The sequence below is a fragment of the Chanos chanos genome, chromosome 2 (assembly GCF_902362185.1).
Source record: "Chanos chanos chromosome 2, fChaCha1.1, whole genome shotgun sequence".
NCBI lineage: Eukaryota > Metazoa > Chordata > Actinopteri > Gonorynchiformes > Chanidae > Chanos > Chanos chanos.
The window spans coordinates 14326021-14344275 of NC_044496.1; the positions used below are offsets into that span (position 1 = coordinate 14326021).

The 18255-nt window shown below is 39.9% G+C and overlaps 1 protein-coding gene across 1 annotated transcript; it reads right to left on the reverse strand.

Annotated features, from left to right (window-relative positions):
• Positions 1-943: 943 nt before the first annotated feature.
• On the reverse strand, positions 944-10709 carry ddb1 (damage-specific DNA binding protein 1). Its single transcript, XM_030765801.1, has 27 exons — positions 10591-10709; positions 9445-9593; positions 9082-9198; positions 8704-8925; positions 8430-8544; positions 8216-8313; positions 7879-8037; positions 7671-7754; positions 7442-7558; positions 7157-7259; positions 6925-7000; positions 6673-6781; positions 5836-6014; positions 5549-5712; positions 5256-5363; positions 4885-5092; positions 4617-4712; positions 4186-4297; positions 3884-4007; positions 3590-3754; positions 3416-3510; positions 3121-3291; positions 2519-2628; positions 2178-2347; positions 1981-2083; positions 1480-1603; positions 944-1316 (listed from the first exon to the last, which is right to left on the reverse strand). Exons 1-27 carry the CDS (start codon positions 10649-10651, stop codon positions 1233-1235), a joined length of 3423 nt encoding a protein of 1140 aa, XP_030621661.1. The 5' UTR covers positions 10652-10709; the 3' UTR covers positions 944-1232.
• Between the last annotated feature and the right edge of the window lie 7546 nt (positions 10710-18255).

Sequence of the window (18255 nt, forward strand, 5' to 3'; positions counted from 1 at the left end):
AGCCCGGTTATGAATTATTTTCCAGTTTTTATGGGTATTCTTCACCAAAATACTTTCTACTTCTGCACATGCAAGAGTATGTGCAACTACCCCAGGGAGTAGCAAGGAAATACATGAGAAATAAGATGTGGTGCATGCTATAGTCAGGTCAGTCTTGAAAAAGCATTAAGCTCACTTGGAAGCATATGATGAATTACTTATATACCTTTACTTTAAACCACAACTACAACTGACCTTAAACTTTGAGAGAAAGCACTTCTTGATCAGTCTGAAGACTTGTACTTAAGGAAGGGTTCATAATTCTGGAAAACTGTCTCCACCTACTGAAATGGAAGTGCAAGTGTGTTTAAAAAAGTAAAAGCTGGCCTATCCGTACTACACGTACACTATTGTTGAGCAATGACTTGATCTGGTTCAATTAGTTGTCTTGATCTTTGAGCATAATAATAACAATAATTAGACATACATTGGATAGAAAGTGTTTTAAATCATTCATCACAAAATTCACACTAAAAGCAGACGAGGGTACTGAAGCAAACTTTATTTTAAGAAATGAACGTAGAATGTCACAATGACAAAAATGATCACTAAAAATCTAATCAACTTCCCTCTCACAATATTAAGCCACCTTATATTCCTCAGTGAAGCTGCACAGATTAAACACTTACTGCAGTTTTCCCCCTCAAATACTTCTGATGTGGCCTATTAAGGTCATGCTGAGACCCTAAATAACACAATCAGGTATGACTGAGGCATGACTGGTAGGGAGCGTGCTTGTCTGGGTACATTCAGAGTATCCTATCCATGACACCTTCCTCCACCCAACTCATGTAACTACCACTTCCCCCGTTTAGACCAACGGAAGTAAAATGCCTTTCGCTTCACAATATTCCCATCCCCACAGTCTCTCCCTCTCTTCACGCAGTTAACCTATACCTGCTTTTCAAAAAAAAAAAAAAAAAAGCTTTAGTTGTCTGGTTTAAGACAAACATACAACACACACACACTGAAAATCACAGCCTCCTACATAGACTCCTGGTTGGGATTTGTTTGATGGTGAATTTGAAGGTGTGCGAGTGTATAGGCAGGAGGCTTTGAGGGAAATGGATCATAGTCTGTCTCAGGGAGTGAAAGCATACGCCCACGCGCGCACACACACACACGCACGCACGCAGCACACAAACATTCTTATTTATAGTTATGTACAGAGCTGTGTGCGGCACACAGCGTGATTAGTGGATGCGAGTGAGCTCCTCTACGATCTTTATGACCTCGTCCACCGTGGCCTCGCGTTTCATCCCACTGCCGTCATCAATCTGAAACATACCGGGATATTTAGAGTCCAGTGGGCAATTACAGTCCAGGCTACTCAAACACATCTAAGAGCCTTTTCCCCTATTTCTACAGAAAACACACTTCCATTTTCCCAAAAAGACTAATGTTTTAGTATGTGTGATCTGTAAGAGAGCTCAATCTTACCTGGAGACCACTGACCACTTCTTGCATCTTAGCTCTTCCCAGGTCCAGGAAACTCTCGATCAGGTCCCCATCTATGAAGCCCGTGGCTTGTTCAGTCTTTCTCTCCGTGTGAAATGATCTCCAGGTATAAAGAGTTAAGGACGCGTGAACACAATTTGGAATATTCATTCTGGACATCCTTTCTCATTTTTCAATGCACAAAACTTGCTTTGCATCTGCAAATGACTCAAACATTACTAACCCACTGTTAAAATGGACTAAATGGCTGTAGGCCAGAATAAAATCTGACCAACCTCTGTTCAACAGGCACAATTATGTGCTTCAGCAGTCATTATCATGACAAACTCTAACCACATCTGATGGACTCCTGCTTTTATAATTTAATATATTCTGGATTATAAAAAATGTCCTTTTTTGTGTCTTATTGTCATTTGATATCAAGCTTTAGTGCATAAATTTTACTATGGTTTATAAAGACACTGAGCCTTTGCAGAAGGATATAAGCTGTGTTCGATTTTGCCCACGCTTTTGATAACTTTGTTCAGTCTGTTTTGTAAGTCCAAGAGTAAACTGTACCAGCCCTCCGAGAGAGATGTCACCAAGCCTGAAACAAAGACACACCTCATTAAGTCTCAAAGTTCAGATGAGTGAGACTTCTGAAAGACTGATAGGACCAGGACAAGGCTTGGGAGCCATACCAATCATGCCGTTAACTGTGCCAAAGAGCACAGAGCCCTGGGTTGGAGTTGAACTCTCTCCAAGATTCTGTAGCACCAAAGAGCCATGGGAGAAAACGTTGACAAATTCTCCCAAGTGGAAAACACCAACTTCCTGAAGATGCTGTCTTTCTTCATCTGTAGTAGCAGCACTGAGACAAAGAAAGAGAAAATAGCAAAGGGAAAAATACAAAGTAGGAGAAACAGACACAAAGATTTCAGTATTTATTACTATTACTAAAAATCGTTAAAATGATTTAGGGCTAAGCGGGTGTATATCTGTGCCTGGTATGTGTCCATGTGTTACTGTCTGTGAGACATACCTGTCTTTCTGACAGACAAAGAGGTTGAAAGCATTCTCTGCTCCTAAGAAATTATCGTCATCCAGGATCTCAACAGCGCTCATCCAGTTTGGATTAAAGTCACGCGCAATCTTAAATAAAAAGCAGAGGATATTATAAAATAAAACACAGATAAACCAATACATAAATAAACAAATCTATACTACCCTGAAACAACTAACAGTTAACATTATAAGCAAGATCATTTTAATATCTATGGCTACAGTTTTACTACTGGAGGTTGTTTTTTTTTCATTTAATTTCTTGAAGCTCATTTAAAAACTAGGGTATTCATCTGAGTTTACAATACCTAACGTATTACACGAGTGTCATTAATGTAATTGTTCCTGTCTCCTTAACAATGGGAAAAGGCATAGTCCAATTACAGAAATCTGTTTGACATTTCTTTCTGGTCTAATTTTCAGATGCAGTGTCTGCACCAAATATGGTCATACACTTTGTAAAATCATAGAGGATAAACAGAATAGGACCTGACAAATTTCATTACCACTCGCTCCTGCTCTGAGTTCAATCTAATTTACTTTGAATTACACTGAAGTTCAATTTATTTCTCTCTCTCTCACCTCTTCAAAGTTGCCCTCCATGGGTTTGTATGCAAGGAGCAGCACAGACCTCATCAGGTCTCCCACTAATATGAAGTCTCCTTTGGTCTTCAGATATAGAGCCATGATGTTATTATAGTGATTACACTCTGTCCTCAGCTCCTTCTCTGCAGTCCACTCATACAGACGGACCTGGAAAACACACGTGGTATATTCAGGAAAAAAGAAACACACACACACACACAAAACTCAATTCATGACCACCCGATAGAAGGCGCCAGTGCCTTGCCTAGTACAACACAAATCCACAACTTACAGTGCTATTGATGCTAGCCAGTAGTTTGCCGTTGAACTCCACCATGGAATACACTGCTCCCTTCACTTCCTTCTCTGCCACTGTTTGCAGTTTGCCTAGGAAAAAGACATTCGAAGGTCAGATACTAATGCTCCCTGATGTACTCTAATTACTCCAGAAAACCTTTGTCCCTACCATCAGTGTAATGGAAGACAATGATGCGGCCTTGTTTGGGCTCAGCCTCCTCTGGGTAAACCATTGCCGTGCCAACAATGAAGTAAACGGCTGGATCTCGGCCAAGCTTACAGGAGACCATACTAAGAGCATATTCACTCTGCAGAAACTGATGTGCATGGAGCACTGCAAAAAGAGAAAATGCTCAGTTTACGCTGCTTAGGAATGTATTGAGTTCAGTAATATAAGACTATCATTACATTTTTACTTGTGCTTTCGGGTTTTGGGACTGATTAAGGGACTGAGTGATCATACCTTCAAAGGTGTGCTGGTCCACGACCAGTAGGCTGTGCACCTCTACCTCCTCCCCGAAAGACGTCTCGTGGGGTGAGGTACTGCTGGGGAACAGCTTACTGGAGCTAACACTGCTGGACAGAGCCTGCAGGAGGAGAATAAGAGGAAGCATAACACACACTAATCTGTACACACACAGCACCGGTGTTCCAAATGAATCTTGGATCTTAAAGTGCAAACATACTTGCTTCTGGATACAGAGCTGGATTCCTTGGCAGTACACATTCACATGTTCCCACACAATTTTACACACACGCACTTACTTGTGTGCTAGCACTGGGGCGTACTGCGGTGGTGTTTCCGCTAGCATCCTGCATTTCGACTCTGCTGGACAGCACCCCAAAACACTGAGACACCTCCTGATAACAGATCCTCCTGAGAGAGAGAAGAAAAAAAATTCCATTTATGTTGTGAGAGTTATGTCCCACGGTATTAAAAGTACAGTGGAGTGTATCGTTGTTAGTGTAATTCTCTACAGTCCGTTACTGGCACTAACATACTCCCAATCACAAAGAAATGAGGATAGCGCCATTATCCGCTGCTTCATTAGGCACTGATTGGGTTTGACTCATTAGAGATCATCAGCAAAGATTAAAACAGTTAAGTTGAACATAAACAATGAAACAAGATGTGGCTCAGAAGCAGCATGCATGCATTCGCATACATATGCACACGGTCTCACTCATTAACATACCTGGGGGACTCATACAGTGGCACAGTACGAATGTGGAGTTTCTGAATCTCATCAATGGTGCCAATGGTCAGAGTACTGTTATTGGCTAGGGCCAGACTGGTTTGGAAACAAAGAGGACACAATAACTACATAATGAACACAGAATGAAAAACATGTAAATTCTAAAAAAACAAACATACAAACAAACAAAAAAAAGGTTGTGAATCATCTCAGTTATAAATCTCCTCCTCTTCCTTCTAAGTCTCCCTCCTTTCTCAAAGCCACGCACCTGTCAGGGTAACCCTCTGAGTTGAGAGGGCACATATAGTTGACTTCCTTAAGGTTGACATTAGAGAAGACAAGCTTGTGGTTGCTGGAGTAAATGACGGTGGGGCGGTCCGAGCAAGCGAACACATTAGTGGTGGAGAGAGAACGGAAAGTACGCAGAACCGTGGGCTGAGTACCCAGGGTCACCTTCTTGCGCTCAATCAGACTCCCTGGGGGCGTGAGAAAGCACAGAAATATTATCATATTCTGTGGTGACAGATACTTGTATCTTGGTAGTCTGCTCTCGGTTATATAGCTCCGACTGCCCCACTGGAGCAATTCTGTGATTTTACACATTTATGCCAGACGCGTTTGTGTGTATGATTCTCTAACCTGTCTGAAGGTCCAAACCAAAGTAAAAGAGAGCTCCATCTCCCAATGCACAGAGCAAGTAATGAATGCCTTCAAATGTAGTCATCAGAATGGAGCGAGGGATGATTTCTGCCAGAGAGAGGAGAGCAAAATGAAACAAAATTATGTGCTGGCAATAAATACAAGCTCCCAACACTTTTTTTTTATTACATCTTTTGACATTTAAATTGACTGGACTTTATTTCTTAAAAGCTTCCAACATCCTAAACAGACTCTCTCATATCTCTCTCACATATTCTGTCCCTCTCCCTCACCTCCCCCCAGCATTTCTTTGTGGAGTGGACTGAAACAAGGCAGTTTGAGGACTCGTGCTGAGATGTCAGTCCAGAGACCCACTGCACAGAGGGTGGACTCCACTGTGCTTTCCCCAAGTGGAGTAATATCCAGGCAGGCAACCTCATGCTCCATCTCTGTGGAACTACAAAGGAACCAAAGAGAGATACACTTCAGGAGAATTCTATAAGGCAATATGGAGTATGACGAAACGTATGGAAAAAAATAATAATGACAAAATGGTAATGCCACGGTACTATGTCAATACCTGATTTGCTTGAGTTCTCCGGTGAGGATCTGTAAGTAGTACAGCACTCTACCAACAGCCAGTACCACCTGTGTTGAGTTGCATGCAGCCACGCTAATGTTTCTGCCCTGTGGCTCCTTCCATTCACTAACCAAAGCCTTAGTGTCCTGAGTAACCAAGCGCACCGAGCCTGATGTGATCTGAAGAACAATAAATTAGCCTTTAATTAGCACACCTCAGATAACACGTTTACTGGTTACAGTCAAGGATGCAGCCCCATCTAAGTTATCATGCTTACACTGCTTCAGTGTATGTGATTTAATAATTAGTAAGATGCATCACTGAAGGTAACCTCCCAGGATGCTGTGTGGAACAGTACTGACTTGGGGCAGCAAAGATTTGCAGAGGCTTACATGATATAAAATACAAGTGTTTCTCTTTACTTCATCAGACACTTGCTAGAAGTCAGCCAGTTTTAGATAAGGTTGAGCTCTATGATGCATGTTTTGGCATATGGTGACAAGAACAAGAGCTTAAGCATACCGCACATGTTGTGTATAGCTGAATATACACGTCCTTCTTTTGACATGATTCATTACTCATTTTTCACTTAACGTGCACTTAATTTACATACAATCTTTTGCATTTGTGATTGGTATACTTGCATTGCTCTACTCATGTGACTATTCTCCTAGCTGACACATCTTAACTAGCATGTCACATATGAGAACAGTCTACACTGCACAGCTCAATACATGCCCCCTTCATTTTTTAAAAGCACAATAAATCCTTACTGGCGGGTGCCACATCTTTTTCATTACACAACACAGTAAGGGTAGAGTTACATTTTGTTAGTACCTGTATAAGTTGTTGGTGGGCTACATTTCCACAGAAGAAAGTTTGTTGGTTATCCACAAAACCTGGCAGCTCGGTCTCTTCCACCTCCTCTCCACTCAACATCAGCACCCTGTGAAACATACAAACAAGTTCTCGCAAAGTACTGCAGTGACACAGAGACTTGTGAAACTGAATATTTTCACTGACGGACCAGACCACAATCACTGACAAAACAAGACTGTTTTTGTAAAGTATCCCGGGCATTGATCTCACCTCGTCTGGCCTACAAAAGACAGGACCAGCATGTCGTCGGTATCCCTGCCAGCCTCTGAGCGAAGAGGCCACAGTCCTGACAACAGACAGACAAGCTTATGACACATGGAACATCAAATTACATCACAGTGAGCAAAACTACTATTTCAGTCTAGGTAGTTTTATGTATTGTTTGTATGTGACTAAGCTCGCAAACTGACTATATCGATTTAGATACGTGATTTAAACTCACCTTTTATTCCTGGCAGATCAATGCTGGCATGCTCGTGGATGCCAATGCCGTTACGAATGATCCTTAGAGAACCTTCCTTAAATGCCCCTGAGCAAGTCACCAGCTACATGAGGAGATAAATACAGTTTGTATCAGCTTAACTCATGAAAGTCACATAATATAATCAAATACATGATTTTTACATTTCTAGGCAGAGTCATATGCACGACATGTCATATGTGTATAATTACAATCCATCAGTGCTAATACACACTATTTTGAGAATACTCCATGAGTCTGTCTCACCTGCCCTTGACCTTGTCTCTCCAGGTCCACCACACACATGTCCACTATGGGGCCCAAGTTAGTGAAGGTCTCCATTACTGCCACATATGAGCCTTGGTCATTACTATCCACATTCAGCTGTACACAAAAAGAAACCCATTAAGTCAGCTGGCTTTAGGTCCATTTACTGCACAAACCTGTGTGTTTTCCTCTATGTAAATTGGACTTGTCATGTGAAATTTCAGCTGACCTTAACCAGCTGGGAATCTCCAAGTCTGGAACCAACAAACACCACTCCATTATCCAAGTATGTGAGACACTCAGCAATGGAGGTCTAAAAGAAACACACACAGACGCATATATATCTTTTCATCAAAGTAACTCTTTTTTTCTCATCAGAATTCATAGACCAAGTCTCAAAAAACGTTTTACCTCAAAAATCAATTCAATACACCCACCTCTCCCAGGAGTTCCACTCGCAGGTCTTTCAGCACTACGGCTCCATCCATCAGTTCCTCTTTCTCTAGGAGCAGCATGAACAATCTGCCCTCCATATCCCCCAGCAGGTAACGGGAGCCATTAGGGTCCACTCGATTGTGGCACACAATGGTGCTTTGCTGTGCGCACACACACACACACACACACACACACACACACAAGACAGAACATATTACTGCCAAACATGCAAAACCACACATCGGTGTTTATGCATACGGATATCTCACACTAAGTTAGAGCATTTGGAGACACTACTCTGCTGCTGGTGGACAGCATATCTGATTTATGCAGTATTACCTTGATAGTTGGAGGTGCGATGGCCAAATATTTATCTCCGTTGTGATATGTGATGGACTCCTGGCCAATGATTATAGCTCCACCAAAAGGTTCTGGCACTACAGATGAGACAAACGACCAAAAAAAGACACGGTGAATAAATTTGTTGTGTCTGTGTTGTTCAATAAGCTAAGTTCTAAGTTCTCCTCCTGTTTCCTTTTGTACCTCCCCTTACCTGGAATGACCATTGAGGCCTCAGCCTCAACATTCTCCTGTTTCCATGGCCCTTTGTTAAACTCTTTTTCCCGAAGGGATACCTCATACGTCTTCACATGACGCCCTTGAGGGTCCTTCAACAGAGATTTAGGGACAAAGTGGGGGGAGATCAACAAACATTACACTCACATGCGATAGCACTTCAGTAATGCAGACATGTCACAATATCAGAAACAATGGCCACCAAACATTCACACAAAAAATGATGCTTTCGAAAGGGACGGGTACAATACCTGGTATATAAAGCAGACAGTGGGTGCTTGGCAGCCATACAAAAAGTGTACGTCTATCACTTGGAGCTCCTCCAGTCGGATGTTAAAGGCCTTAAGCTCACGGTTGTCTCTGTCCAGAGGGATGACCTTAAACAAACCATCATATAACCGCAGACCAATCATGCGGCACTCTGGATCCACAATGCCGATGATTCCTGTCTCTGAGGGACGTCCAATACGGTCCTGTCAACATCAGAGAGTAATGTGAGGCTAATGTCATGCAAAACTTAATCAGGAACAAACAATGAAACTGTATTATGAGATTTTTTTTTTTTTTACTGCACCAATGAAAATCGGCCATCGGTTGTATTACTGTCATGATCTGTGTGCTGCTCACACCTGTACATTGCCATGAGCTCGGGTGATGATGTCAATACTCTCTCCATTTTGTTTGTACTCCAGGATACAGGCATTGTACTTGGCAGTCAGAATGAAAAGAAGATCCTTACTCTCTCCCTGTGGTAAAGCACACACTGATTTCAGCAAAACTGTGTTTTAAATGTATCTGATATGACAAGTTAAGATACAAATCGAATTTCTCATTCTAAAGCATAATTATCTGATAATACATATGGGAAAAGACTGACATAGGCTAACCGTTCTCTCTGTGAAATACATTTACAGCTACCAGTCACAGAGCTCAATGACAGAAGAACAAAGCTAAGAGAAAATATACAAAACACAGGCACTGGAGGGACGCACCTTAGGCCTAAAGAGCTCCATAACGGCGATCTTGCCATACATGCCAATTTCTTTAACGGGCCGTAGCCCCTCGGCAGTGACCACATAGATCTCCAGTCTTGTGTTCTTAGCAATCAGGAGGTTCAGGTCCTCCGCAGAGGTGAAGTGCCCTAGAGTCAGAGAACAGACGATAAAACGAATAGTCAACATAATGCCACTGACACTGCTTTTCACATTACATTTCATATAATTCAGTACATCTCTTATTCCCTCTAAAGTTTAATTTTAAATACCTGATATTTAACATAGACACAAACTTAACATCAAACTGAATTAACAGACAGTAACAAAATACGCTATTTATAAAACATTGTTATTATTCTATTACATAAAGAAGCCTGCTACTTATACAATAGCATTGGATTCATCCTCCACAACACTAGCTTTCGGTTATAATCCGTTAAGAGACTGCTACAGCCAGCTAGCTAGCTTCGTGGACTAACAGCACCTAGAACTGACCTAAATACACACACTGCAACTTCACAGTCGTGATGACGGAAGAATGTATGTGTTTGTGCAAAACAAGACGTGCTGATAATGCGTTTGACTCAGATTAGCCTGAACGGTGAGCAGTACAGGTTTGAACTTCACAAAGTCAACTAAGACTGCTCCAAATTTCTTACTGGCATTAATGTTTAGGAACGGAAACATTCTTAACACGAAAATAATGAGGGTTACGTAGACACAATGAAAATTAATAAGCTATTCATATAATGTCAGCCAGTTTACAATACAGTGGTTCATCACGACAAAAATTCTGCACCGAGAAAATAACTGAACCTCCCTGTATTAAAGGGCTGACTAGACAAGGTAATCCTCCATGCATTTTCATTTCACGTTGATTTAAAATATCTACAGGTGTAGCCGACTGTTTGTACTCTCTATAAATATCACAATTTTGAAAGTTATTAAAATCATGCAGTGAATGTGGTGTAGCCTGACTGGGTAATTGTCAGCGTTGGCCAGCAACATCAACCTCGGCAGAAAAACAGGCCTGTTCCTTGTGCCTGCGACTTGAGTTGAAGCGCGGGAGCAGAGTGACGGGGACAAACATTCATGATCTCGGCTAATTCGCAACACAAATGATAGCTGCAGATATGAACTTACCGGTTATACAGGCATTTACTGCTGTTGGTTTCTGTGCTGTTACAACGTAGTTGTACGACATGGCGTTCAAAATCTAAGTACGAACACCCGAGAATTAGATATAGTTATCTTTAGCAAATGTGAACAACCATGGATACACGGAAGAGACCGTTGAACTGAAGTGTGCTCTCAATATTTTGTGCCCCCTGCAGTATGGAGGTTTCATCACAGGCTCAACCTACTCAAATCGGCTGTAAATGGCGTGGCTTGTATTTTTGGCACAGTTTATGCGTAGTCCACAACAAAACAAAACAAAAGAAAAAAAAACGAGTTTTTTTTCTTTCTTCTTCTTCTTTTTTTAAGCTGATGCACCCATTAACTGTGAAATTTGGTATGTGACTGGCCATAATCTGTGTCAGGAGAAGTGCCCAAAAGCAAGCATTTGGACTGTAATTTAGCTAACTGGGTAACGACGCAAATTGTTACGAAACATATCATACAACCAAAATACATTACTGGAGAGCAAAGTGTCAAATTGTAGCAGCAGGCAGCACATTACCAAACAAACATTTCAGTTATATGCACATTGTATACACGGAGTATGCACAAATGGACCACCGGCAAACGCACTGCACTGCACAGTTTTCCACCACAAGATGGCAGTAAAGATCTACCAACAATACGACCGGTTAACTACCTAAAGAGAGAGAAAGACAGGGAAAAATGGATAATTTTTACATAGACCTACATGAAAAAAAAATGTCGTGGTTTATTATTGCTGTTTTGAACAGACAACTGATTTATCTGACTTTATAATGCAAGTGTAATAATTCTAGAAGGATTTCTATATACATCAAAATAATGTTTGCCAAACATTGACTATGAATGCAGGTTTTTAATGAAGAGTGAGTGGTGGCACATTTCAGTGGAATGTTTCGACTTACATTTCATTATCTAAAAACGTAGCATTGGTGTTGTATCGCTCATGACATTTTCAGTCACAATCCTAATAATATGCCCCCCACCCCCCATTTTCAAGCAGGAGAGAGAGAGCTGTAGCATAATTTTATATGAGATAAACACATGAGACACCATTACTGCAGGCTTTATCAGCCTAATGGGGTATGTCACATTGGAGCAAGGGTAGAGAAAATATCACTTGTATATGGTTAATTGCCATGATTGCTTTATGCTCCCACAGTGCTCACGGTTACCAGAGTACGTTGAAGGTTAATGATGAAAATGATGGTATCCTACAGTATACTACCACAGGGCGATGAGCTAAAGTAAAAGATCAACGTTTCTAATCTGTGTAAAGTAAATGACTTGATGAGCTGACCCTAAACTAACTTTAATCATTGACTGGTGATATGTTGACAGTGTAAAAGATTACAGAGGTGAAACTCTGTAGAATTAAAACTCATTATGTAAATGGAAAGTTTGTGGTGACACTGCCTTATCTTGTTTTCTCACTTAGATTCTGAAGCTACGCAGATATGCTATTATTAAAATGATCTGATAAGAATGTAGGTAAAGAATCAGAAACAAGGTATTGCATCTTCTGATTGTTCATACATGCTTTCAAAGGCAGGCCAATTCAACAAAAACGAAACAGAACAGAACGGTATCCCATACGGATCTTTAATTCTCCCTAATGACACATTGTACTAATTTTAAACACTGAAGAAGCATGACAAAAGACGAGGTGCTGCATCCCCGTGTAGCAATGTCGCTGACTTGTGAGGTGAAAAAATCAACCCTTATTTCCATAAACAGGCGGCCCTGGCGATGTCAAAGCTGTAGCAATTTACAGCCGAACATCCCACACAGATGCCAAAGGTGCCGTCTGTGGAGTCCCATAAATAAGGCATAAGCATTTGTGATTTGAATGAATATATACATGGGGAGCTGCAGGAGCAGGGGGGCAGGCTGTTGCGTGTGAAGTGCTGACAGGGCCGAGAGGCGGAACGGCCAGTGGGACTCCACACTGCTGATGACTAGCGGATGAGCTTGCTTCTGTTTCACTTTGATTTATGGCCGTTGAGAAGAGAGTGTATGTCGTTGCCGTTGTTATTGCTTTGTGAGCGTGTGTGTTTTGTGTGTGTGTGTGTGTGTGTGTGTGTGTGCGTGTGCACTGGGGGAGAGGGTGTTCATTCATGTGCACAATTAAAAAGAGAGAGAAATCATATTGATACTGAAATGCTAAATACTTGCAAGAAATTCTCTTCTAAGCTGCCCCAACAGAGATAAAAAAAAAAACACATGTGTTTGGGGAGCTTGTCTCTGGTGCGCTTATATAGCTAGCATGTAAATTAGTACATTCATGTGTGCCGTGTGTTAACATTGCAGAAGACTCATTGTGACAACACATGAAAGTGATACGATACAAAAGCACTTCTCGGGTTGCTTGTTATCTGTTTTTAATGGACCCGCTATCACACAAGTCAAATTCTGTATTTTCCCTTTAATTGCCTCTCACATGTGTTCTCATTTTGCATGTGCTCATTTTGCAGGAGCTTTTCTTGGGGACCATAACGGCCTCTCTGTTTCAAAGTAATTCCTGAAATAATGACTGTCAAAATCTATTCGTAATGTGCCACTATGGGTGCTGCTCCTTTGTTGCAATCCAGTGAATAATTGACAGATTGTGGGAACTGATTTGATTGTGAATCCTCTCAACTCTTTGAAACACTTAATCCACACTTGATGTAAGACAGTGACATAAAGCACTTCACACATGGTGAAAAGGGAATTGGATGAAATGATACAACTCTAAGGCAGTTACCTAGATACTGAGCATGTATGCTTATTTTTATTTTAGGGGAAACAGATGCACCATTAACACAGTAGGTCACATTAACATGTAGGTAATTTATGGCTTGTTTTAGACCACTGAAGCTAATTTGTGCTCTGATAATCTAATTAAACTATACAACTGCAATGTAGAGTTCTCCAGTTTGAGCCGATGAGCTAGGATTTTAAAATTAAACATAACCATCCGAGTAAACCGGCTACTGTGCTTCAACAGGAATGACAAATAATCTCTCCAAAGACCCTGGTCTATGTTTCAATAAGCTTTTGAAGTGTCACTGCTGAAATGAAACACACGCGTTTCAACTAATTCATTTTAGTTTTGGAGATGCTCTTCAGGAAAGACCTGCAGTTTAAGATTGATGCAAACACTCTGCCACAACTCAATATTAATAAAAAAAAAAAAAAAAAAACCTTACACTGAACAGATGCTCCCAAAATTGCATTTTTACACAAACTGCAATGCCAAAAAAGGGAATTTTATGTTTAATGTTGTGGGATTCAGCAAAAGTCAGAGAGCAAAGTCAAAATCGGAAATGCTGAAGGATTAAAATGTCCAGTCTCAGTTGCATTGTTACTGTTTATTTATTGTTTATTGAGCTGTATGACTCATTGTCCTTTGCACCATTTCCTCCTATTACTCACTACCCTGGTGTATTTTTCTCTGACGACTCAGTGGATCTTCCTGCCCTGGGGCACACTAAAGTTTGACTCATGGTGCATTAGACCTGGCAGAGTCAGCACACAGTAAACAGCACCTTGAGAGTGCCCATAAAAACACCTCAATCAAACACCAGGAATGGAGCTTTAGAAGCTAAGCTGATCTGCTTTTGAGAGATATTGCCCCAGATATGGAGAGAACAGTGCCTAGTCACTAAAAGGCTCTGAAACAAGACTCCCTGAGAAAATAACTATATTAAAAATACAACACAAGATTCAAGGAAAGTCAGTGCCTGGGTAGCTACAGAAAAAAAATACTTCCAGAATTCACAGACTCAGATGGCAGATGGTGTGATTCCCTTTAAGTACAAAGGTGCTACTTCTTATCTATCTATCTATCTATCTATCTATCTATCTATCTATCTATCTATCTATCTATCTATCTATCTATCTATCTATCTATCTATCTGTTGTCTGCAGAGTGGACTCATGTAGTAGCTGTTTTTACATACAGTAGATAGAAGAAATGTGTGACTGTTCCTCACCCTCCATTTTAGCACTGATGTAACCAGTTTAAGAGAGAATTCAAACTGTATTTATATTAATACATATTCATATTCACATCTTATTCATTCATATATACAGTCATATTCATCCACTTCTCTTCTCCTAGTTGCTGTCCAACCCTTGTGTTTACATTGCTTTTTCTTTATGGCAAAATATTCGGAACCAAGACCTACTATAGCATCCCTACCAGTGATTACTTAAACACAGCAATTCTGACCCTGCATCAGTTGCCAAGGACAGACCATCACAATGACATAGAGCATAGTGCACAGCCAGCTTGCTCAGAAAATTGGTTGGGTGTCATAAATGAACAGCTTTCATTTCCATTTTTTTTTCTTTCTTTTTTTTTTTTTGCTTTGTATCTACTGAGGCCCAGTTCAGCCAAGCAGTGTGTTTCTGGCTCAATAACTGACCGTTTGCATAAACTTTGAAAGATGACATCTAATAAAATACAAAAATGTCCCAGCATCTGGGACATGTGGTTTGGCAAGCACTGTAATTAATTCAGTTTCTATGGCTATTTTACCATGGTGTTTTATGATGCATTAAAAGAGAACTCCTCTGTAGACTGATGACAATCTGAATGGCAACAATACAGATCAGGCTAAAAAAGGATGATTCTAAAGGCTATTTTAAAGGTGATACCTTTATTTTCCACAGCTGAAGCCTGTTTGGTTTGTCAGATGCAAAGTTCTGGAGTTACTTACAACAAAATGCACTAGGCCTACTTTTATTAGGCGCCCAAATCAGACATTAAACCATCACATTTGTGAAACCTTTTCCCTTTGGAACATTACTGACCACAGCTTTCTTTGCAATGTGGCCTCTTTTAGCTGATTGTACAATTAAGTTGAATTATGCATTCTGTCCACACTGAGTCAGTCTTTCTCTGCATCTGTTTGAAAAGGCATTGCAATAAGTGTTTTTTCTTCTTTTCTCCAAAGAGAAGTTAAAACACTGGAGAGTGGTACAAAGAAGAAGAGGGATGATGAACCTACTTGATGATGCTATCAAAGGGACTTTGCTTTTCTTGACAAAGAAAAGTCTCTTTGCAAAAGAAAAAAAAGGGTACAGCTTCTCTGTAGAGTAGTGTGTTTATGTCACTGTCATTCCTTTTACTTATTTTTGAAAAAAGAATGTAATTCATCATGACAACAATTGATTGTTTGGACACAAAGAGCCTTTTGTACCTGATTAAGACTAAAATATTTAATACTATTACTGTTGTGCATCATACAAGAAAGCAATTTCATTTTACCAAGTACTGCAATGCCATCATTTACAAAAAAACAAAAAACAAAATCAAAAACAAACACCCCCCTCCCCCAGAAATAAGACGCTTCTCACTGGATAAATTCAATAAATACAGCACACTACACCACTGATCGTTAGACCCAAGTGCAATTATGCTGTGGTGTGTCTTTGATGTGTTACTACTGATGCAATGACCTTGCATATGCTTTGAGAACGTACTGAATTGCAAAGCTTGTCACTGTGCACTCCAAAATGGGTTGATGAGGTGCAGTCAGTAGTCTGTAATCTTTTGAGGAACAGGGCAAGTGATTCAGGCTTTGATAGATGATGATTCAATGTGTAGGTGTCACATACTCCCTGACACTCGCTCCGTTTGATTAGCGGAGGTGAGAAATTCTTTGAGATCCTCTGACTTCGCATAAAGAAAGTTCCCGTAACTAATGTGTGGGTGTTTGCTGACAAAGTAGGCAGGCACACTGAAGATGAAAAAACAAATATAGTGGGTAGACAAAAACTGGGAAAGTAGTTCAGATTATAATGCAAACTTTAAGCTTTATTTAATGAAAATCCAAGTAAGATTACATGTTGTACATACCTTTCAGTTGTGAGATATTGTTCTCACAACTGAAACCCATAGGAACTATCTGGATTTCTTCAGAATATCTCCTAAAATGTGATCTGATCTTCATCTAAGTCATGATAATATGTATGGTAATACAATACATTGGTTTGAACAAACTAGTGGTTTAAATAATTTAGGTCATTAAGAGAAAAAGAATTTTCTCACAACTCTATGCTCCACAGTAAACACTCCTTACGTTTGTGTGACAACAAACCTGGATAACAATTATTGTCTGTCTATACTATCACAACATCGTCTTCTGTCAATGCCTGAGATGGATAGTGCCTCATCTCTGTAAATCAGTTAATGTAATGTGAACAAACCTGGTTGAAATTAATTTGGTCAAAGTAAAGCTGCTCTTGAACAAGCGTGCTTAGGTGAAGGTATGAAAAAGATTGCTTTTAGATGTACTTAACTTGTGAAACATTCCAAGTATTCAGATTGGGACTTTACAGAAACAACTGACAAGGGGGCTTTGCTTTACAAAAATAATTTCCTTTGCAGGGTCAGACCTTGTCATTACCTTTTGTTTATTGAAAGATGGTCCTTCATCATTTAAAACAAATTCAAACTTTTTAACTGGAGCTATTTTACCTCAACATAAACACAAGTTTCTTGCATCAAAGCATCAGAAACAGGAGATTCTCCCTCTCTGACTCTCTCTCTTGCATGTTGCTAATACACAGTTGCTAATACATCTCATTCCTTGCAGGGTTAACCAATAACAATCTTTCATTAACTCTGAAAGAACGAGGAGGGTGCGTTGTAAAAGCTGGCTTGCTTTTCCCTGGCACGGCTGAAGTACTGATGATATTCCTTAGGGACATCATTAAACTTTTTTTCTTAAAATTGACATAGCACAAACAAACACGTATGTCTTCTTTTTAGCCGACTTCTTGAAGACCATGAATATTTCAATGATCAAATTCAAGCTTGAGCATGTCATGACTGCACCCCTGCTAATCGGCTTCAATGACCTAGGAAAGAACTCTGTTATTCCTCTTTGCTAAAATGAAGCACTCTACCATGCTCGAATGGCACCCTCAGTGCCAAGCCAGCTGAATCAAATGTGGTGAAAATATTCCAAAGATTGTTTGTAATGAATTATGGTAACAAGAGACTGTTGCATGTTTTATGCATGAATTGGAAGATGTGAATTTTGTTGAATAATATATTTCTCTAGATGATGTATCCTTATGAATTAATCTGCTTGGGAAGACTCCATCAAGTCTTAACATTGCTGTATCAGCTTACAGATAATTAAAAATCTAACGAAAGATTTCTTTTTTTTTTTGCATCTCTGAATTTTCATCACATTATTATCATGTAATCTTTAATATTTCAATTGATATTATTAACTTGTATAGCACTTAATTATATAATTAGAATTCAGTATTGTATCTCTTATACAGAGATGATAATGCAGCGTGATGATAATGGGGAAAAGTGTTGTTAAATACAACATGGTGTATTTGTTTCTCTTTCCTCACTAAAACATCAGTATGGGCTTGGTTATTGTGTGAGGTTTTTTTTTCCTTTTGTGAAATTAGAATATTCTCATGGTGTTTTCTTGGTATTTTCAGTTACAAAATACAAGTGCTAAATAAGAGAATTAACACTGGAGAATCTAAGTGTTTTTTGTCATTTGTTTCTGTCGCTGATTCCAGGAATGGAAAAAGGTTTATTTTTTTTTCCCACATCCAAAGAAAATTACTCATCGAGGACAATTTGATTGTAGATTTGTAGAGAAGCTGTGAATTAGTTCAAGTTAA